At 32.3% G+C, this 6,518-nt stretch overlaps 1 protein-coding gene across 2 annotated transcripts; it reads left to right on the top strand.

Moving 5' to 3' along the window:
- The first annotated feature begins 497 nt into the window (after nt 1-497).
- Nucleotides 498-3,606, top strand: LOC111307937 (peroxisomal adenine nucleotide carrier 1-like). Of its 2 annotated transcripts, none has more exons than XM_022906291.2 (5): nt 498-865; nt 1,492-1,723; nt 2,270-2,416; nt 2,728-2,888; nt 3,096-3,606. In XM_022906291.2, the coding sequence occupies exons 1-5, from the start codon at nt 723-725 to the stop codon at nt 3,376-3,378; spliced, it is 966 nt and encodes a 321-aa protein (XP_022762026.1). In that variant the 5' UTR covers nt 498-722; the 3' UTR covers nt 3,379-3,606. The 2 variants fall into 2 exon arrangements, with proteins under 2 accessions (XP_022762026.1, XP_089607992.1); XM_089751866.1 differs by lacking the exon at nt 498-865 and adding an exon at nt 1,063-1,443 and having other exon boundaries at nt 1,615-1,723.
- Nucleotides 3,607-6,518: the final 2,912 nt, after the last annotated feature.

Raw genomic sequence — 6,518 nt, 5'->3', positions numbered from 1 at the left:
AAAAAATGCCACTAAAAAGTTAAACATTTATAGTGTTTGGACAAAATTTACATAAAGTTATTTAATTGAAGTTTGTGAAATTTTTTTTAAATGATTTAATAAAAATTTTAATAAAAAATTTCAAAATGATAGATTGATAAAATTTAATATCAAGATTAATAACATATAAAATATTATTAAAAATATTATTTATAATTCAAATTTGATCGATATTCATTTAACAAAAAAATTTGTCAATACTTTTATTAAAAATATCTATTTAACAAATATATTAAAATTCATTAAAATTTTTTCAAAATTTGTACGCTTGATCAATATAATGAAAATTTTTAATCTATTACTTTTAATTTTCGATTTTAAATTTTATTTATACATTTCTAATAAAGAATTTTATGAATTTTTAAAAAACTTTAAGCAAGTTTTTTCCTTTCTAATTTATCTAAGAAAACGGGCGACCCGACCGGCAATATGGATTACCAGTATCCGCCCCTAGTTGCAGCAAACACAACCAAAGAAGATGGCGTAAGCCCAGAGGCCATACCGTTAAAAGACAAAATCCTGAAAAAACCCAGACACGCTTCAGAGTCCTGAAAAGATTCATTAAATTTTGCCCAACACTTCTTCCTTTCATCTTCTTTTACACTTGAACCTCTTTTTGATCCTTACCCATCTCCCTAATTCTTGGATTGGATATTCTCATAGAAGAAGAAGATAAAATAAAGATGGCGTTTGATGTAGAGTCTTTGGCAGAGGCAACATCGGGAGCCATTGGAGCTCTGGTTAGCACCACCATTTTATACCCTCTCGACACTTGTAAAACCAAGTATCAAGCTGAAGTTAGGGCTCACCATCTACAAAAATACAGGTCCAACGTACACAAAATTTTCTGGATTTGTTTCTTTGCTTTACTATGATTTTTTGTTTTTCAATTTAAAGTTGATTAATTTATGATTGTATGTGAATTTCTTTGAGAATAATGATTTAGGATGATCAAGAATCTTAATTTATGATAATTGGAAAAATTAATTGAAGGTAGGTTTTGTTTCTAAGAAATTTATTTGAGTTTGATCTGTATTAAATGGTCAAAGGAAGTCAAATCTTTTTATGTTGAGACTTGAGATAGTTGTATGCTTATCTAGCAAACTAAATTAGTCAAATTTATACGAAATTCCGTATAAGCTGTTTGTTTTAGTATTTTTCTTTTCGTACCAATTAAGCTCGATGTGGTGAATTAAGGTTGACTCGTTTGTATGATTGTCTCAGATAAAGAACTTATCAAACGATTTTTTTCCATGTATTGAAAATCAAAATAACTGATATTTTAATATTAATGGAAATGTTATTTCTCAGAACTCATTTTTTTTTCTGTTTCACTTTGGTGGCTATGGTCGTAAAAATCTTGGTGTTAAGAGGAATTATCATTGATTCAGTCCAGAAACAAAGGTATGTTTTTTATTTGTGTTGTGTTGACATATGCCATGGCTCGTGCAGGAACATTTCTGATGTTCTGTGGGAAGCAATTTCTACCGGTCAAGTTCTTTCATTATACCAGGGTCTTGGGACAAAAAATCTGCAGTCTTTTATTTCACAGTTTATCTATTTTTATGGATACAGCTTCTTTAAGAGGCTGTACTTGGAGAAAAGTGGATGCAAGGCCATTGGTACAAAAGCAAACTTGATTGTTGCTGCCGCTGCCGGGGCATGTACTGTTATAATTACACAGGTAGTTATGTTTTGAGTATTTAGTTTTCTATAGTCAGAGTACAAATTTCTTTTCTAGGGAGTCTGGCTTGTGTATCTTTCATATTATGTTGTGTTAAAGTTCTTTTGGTTGAGCAATTTAAGATCTTTTTATTGTTAGATTCATTAATAGAACTGTGATTACCATGTACGGAACTTGTTCAGGTATTAGCTGGGTAAATATTGCATTTTGCTTTCTTTTGGAAGTTGCAATATTGCTGTCATTGCTTTCTTTGGGAAGTTGGAATTCAAAACTGGTTTGTTTAGAGGAGAGTCATAATTGGAAAAAGAAATTAATTATTGAAAAAGTCAATAATAAATCCAAACCTTCACATTTCTAGAAATCAAAGGGAAAAGTAAAAGGGTAACAGATATCACCCAGAATATATTCATTTGCTACAATAGAGGGGAGTTTTTTTTTCTTAACCTTCACCCCTGTATCCATTGCAGTTCTGTTGCTGACCCTTTTGAAATGAGCATTCCAATTTGTGTTACCATTGGATATTGGAATCTAACTTTAATTTATCAGCCCTTGGATACAGCATCCTCAAGAATGCAGACAAGTGAATTTGGGAAGTCCAAAGGACTTTGGAAGACACTTTCAGAGAGCTCTTGGAGGGAAGCATTTGATGGTCTTGGCATATCTCTTCTATTGACTTCAAATCCATCTATTCAGGTACTTGACCCTGCTTTAATCAATATTGGTTGTATGAATAGCAAGTCTGTTGAGTGTAGTTGACTTACTGAATGGTTTTGAGATTCTGAAGATCGAATTATGCTAGTATGATTTGGTTTATGAGTTGATGGAACATCTTACCACCCGAGATTCTTAACAATGTGGGGAGTAAGCCCCATCATGGCAAACATGATGTTACAATGTCTTAAAGTTTAGATTTTATATCCTTATTTCTACGCAGCAGCGCCAGTTGACTTTTTGTAGGATGAACTAAGCTGGGAATAAATCTTTTCCTTTTCCATTTTGTGCAGTATACTGCATTTGATCAATTGAAAGAAAGACTACTTAAGGGGCAGCTAAAAGAGAAAACAGGTACACAGTCATCCTCAGAGTCTCTTTCAGCCTTCTCTGCATTTGTACTCGGTGCAGTCTCAAAGTGTGTTGCAACGTTCTTGACTTACCCAGCTATAAGGTATTTAGTCAATCGTATCTGGCATCCTCTTTCAGTCAGTACCCTATTATTTCTTTTTTTGTCGGAAATTCATTGATTGAAGTAGTAACTTACATTTTCTTTTGAAATCCAATGAAATTCAAGCTGCATGATGCAGAACCTGATATTCTAGACTAACTTACCTAGTGATTTTGCAGATTTGTTGACAATTTTATGAATGTTGGACAGGTGTAAGGTCATGATTCAAGCTGCAGAATCAGATGATAATGATGAAACAAAGGAAGCTCAATCAATAAATCAAAAGACACTTTCTGGTGCACTCTATTCCATTTGGAAAAGAGAAGGCCTGCTGGGTTTTTACAAAGGATTAGAAGCCCAAATCTTGAAAACTGTCCTAAGCTCGGCATTGCTTCTAATGATAAAGGAGAAGATCTCAAAGACCACATGGGTCTTAATTCTTGTAGTCAGAAGGTATCTTTTTATGACCCAAACCAGATTAAAGAGGGCTTAACGACAGCCAGTAGTGTAGCGTACCATTCATGTAAATACAGAGGCTCCTAAATTCATTTGCCTTTAAGGAAGTAATTTTAGCAAATTCTATAATTTTGGTTGGCATTGGAGGCCAACTTTTGTTCCTGCGGATGGAAGATTCATGTTGCAACCGCAATAAGTTTGTTCTATACAGTATAATGGTTTTAGGCTTACCAGCCTGGAAGTAAAATTCTTTTACATTGCTTCAGCTGCTAGCATTGAATTTACTCAATTTTACAACCAAAGATCGAGTTTCTCCTTTCTCTTTCGATCATGCCCTCATATTTTCTGAGCACCCATTTCCCCTGATGTTACAGAAATTTAGGGTGGATAATATCATTCACTACAAGATTACCAATTGATAAACACAGTCAGTAATTTGCTAAGAATGATTTGTTACCGTCACCTAAACAAGAGGGTGAATACATAAACAGCATTACAGTACAGTACCTGCCTACCAAGAAAATAAGTAGGTTGGGGAAACGAAAAAAAGTTGAAATGAACAATTTCATACATTTGCTAAAACAATTTCTTAACGCTTTTGCATGTCATGATTGTGCATCTTAAATAACAGGTAAAAAGTACAATAAAGGCTACTAAACTAAACAATTGTTTAGTCGATCAATGTGTAGGAAATTCTTAACTACATAATATCTAGAGCTCTCTAGACAAGGTTTTTCATCATCTTTCATGGTATTCCTAGAATTCCTAATCAAGGAACTGGAATCAGAATTCAGGTACTAGTCTCTCAATACCCTAACCATCTAATCCGCCGCAAACAATAATGGAACCCTCTACCTATTTTCAGAATGCTCTCAAGATCCAAACTTTATTCCAGTATTTTTAGATCATTAAAAAAATAGAATCACTATTGAAATCACAACTGACTAAATCTGAAAAGAATTTTTATAATCTAAAATTACCTTTTGGATTATATTCTCAAGTCAATGAAATTTGGAGATCTCAATTTCAAGGTGTACAAAACATCCTTCCAGACAAACCTTATAAAACTATTTGAATCATTAGCTAAACAAGCTAATGATGAGAAAAAAAAATAATTAAAAGTCTTGTTTTAGAAGGCATTCTACTACAAAAGTGGGATGAGGAAGAAAGTTTTGAAATTGAGGAGATAAACATTCTTTTTTTATATTTGTAAATATTTTGATGGAAAAACAATCCATCCAATTCGGAAGAAAGGTGGTACTAATATAACAAATCAGGAGCTAATTAGGCATCTTTTAATTCGGAAGATGGAGAGGGATTGAATGCAAAAATGTATATACCTTGAATAAGAAGGGAAATCATTTTTGTTTTCCTTTCTTAAAATCAGATCATTAAAATTGAGAGCCTACAAGTATAGGTTACACTTCATTCACTTTAATAACACAATAAATACACACAAACTGCCACATTGACAGAAGCAAAGTAGAACAAACTGCTTTGAGCCTTTACATCTTAAACCACATCGACAGAAGCAAAGTACAAGCCTACATTGTTGTTTATATCCTTGCACGATATTGATACTATCAATGATATTTTGGTAATATTCTGATAATATTTTAGATTGATATAAAAATTTTCATTTTTTTTTCAAAAACCTAATGGTAAGTATTCAATGAAAAAATGTACAACCAGTTTCTATTATCCTTAATGGAAAAAACTATAATAGGTGAACTACGGCTATATGTAGTTATCTAAAGGGAATAAAATTATGGCTTCTTGTTATTGGAGAACACAAAGCACCAGAAAGAAAAGAAAAAGAATCTGGTGATAAATTTGTAGATCGGCTAGAGGAATGAGAAAGTAAAAATCATTGAATTTTGACATGGTTCACAAACACCAATGTTTTGTTTAGCAATGTACATTTTGGGTAATTTAAACTTGCTAAAGATGCTTAGGATTTTCTTGTCACACGGTATAGCTCTACCATCATTGCTTATCAATATCATATTTTGATCACTTTATCTTGCATTCGTCAAGAATTAGGTAAGTAGATCGATGATTTTCATTATAAAATACAACATTATGGGACATGCTTGAAAATTCCAATCCAAAATTCAAAGATGAAAGTGATACTAGTAATTTTATTACTTATCGAAATCAAATTCGTCTTATTCAATTTCAAATGGTACTTCGAGATGAATTTGAGAATACTAGGTCTTCATTTGTGAGTCGACATTCCTTACCAACTATGAATAATGCTTTTATGGAATTGATATCTGAGTAAACTCAGTTGGGTATGAGTCAGACTCATACTATTGATACTATTATTGCTGCTACTCCTCAGAAAAGTACTAGCTTGACTTTTCATAAGTCTTGTTCATAATGTGAAATGACTAATCATCCCATTTAGAAATGTAGAGCTAAATATCATTATAATAGTAGTCTAATTCATGATTCTTGTGCAAACAAGACTGTTGCAATAACAACCACTAAACCAAACACTTTTGAGTCTTCTTTTGAGACCATTACAATCTCCACCACTGATCTTCAAACTTTATTCAAAAGCAAGATACTTGTACCTAATGGTCCAATAATTAAAACAACAAATGGATTTGTCTTAAAAGCTAGCCACATTGGTAATATTTAAACTTCAAAACTATGTATATCTGACATTTTTCTTGTTCTTAATCTTGCATTAAATTTGCTTTTTGTTGGCCAACTTTGTGACCTTGGTCTTGATTTGCATTTTTCACAATGATATGGCTGTATTATACAGGATCATCAAATAGGTCAAAAAGTTGGGACAAGGCGTAAGGTTGGAACACTGTTTGGGCTTGAAACTTTGAAAACTCCACAACATTTGCTTATTGTTACTACATCTTAAACAACCAATTCTTCAGTTTTTTTAGATTTATGGTATTCTAGGCTAAGATATGCATCTATTTCTTGAATAAAGTCACTTGTTTCCACTGGTCTCTTAGGTAATGTTTCTCGTGATATTTTTTATTGTTTGTCTTGTCAACTTGGAAAGCAAAGTGCTTTATCTTTTAATAAAAGTGATTCTATCTCATCTGCTCTTTTTGATTTAATCCATTATGATATTTGGAGTCCATCTCTCACATCAGCCTTAGGAGGTTCACGTTACTTTGTTATATTTATTGATAATTTCTCTCGTTA

The sequence above is a fragment of the Durio zibethinus genome, chromosome 22, assembly GCF_047325235.1.
Source record: "Durio zibethinus cultivar Kanyao isolate XHJ-2024 chromosome 22, ASM4732523v1, whole genome shotgun sequence".
NCBI classification, from domain to species: Eukaryota; Viridiplantae; Streptophyta; class Magnoliopsida; order Malvales; family Malvaceae; genus Durio; species Durio zibethinus.
This window is presented reverse-complemented; position numbering and strand designations above follow the sequence as displayed.

Excerpts from the sequence above, each read along its gene's own strand:
- LOC111307937 (XM_022906291.2), top strand. The coding sequence starts at position 723 with ATGGCGTTTGATGTAGAGTCTTTGGCAGAGGCAACATCGGGAGCCATT. Across the intron at positions 866-1,491 it reads CACCATCTACAAAAATACAG|GAACATTTCTGATGTTCTGT; the intron begins GTCCAACGTACA and ends TGGCTCGTGCAG. Across the intron at positions 1,724-2,269 it reads GTACTGTTATAATTACACAG|CCCTTGGATACAGCATCCTC; the intron begins GTAGTTATGTTT and ends TTAATTTATCAG.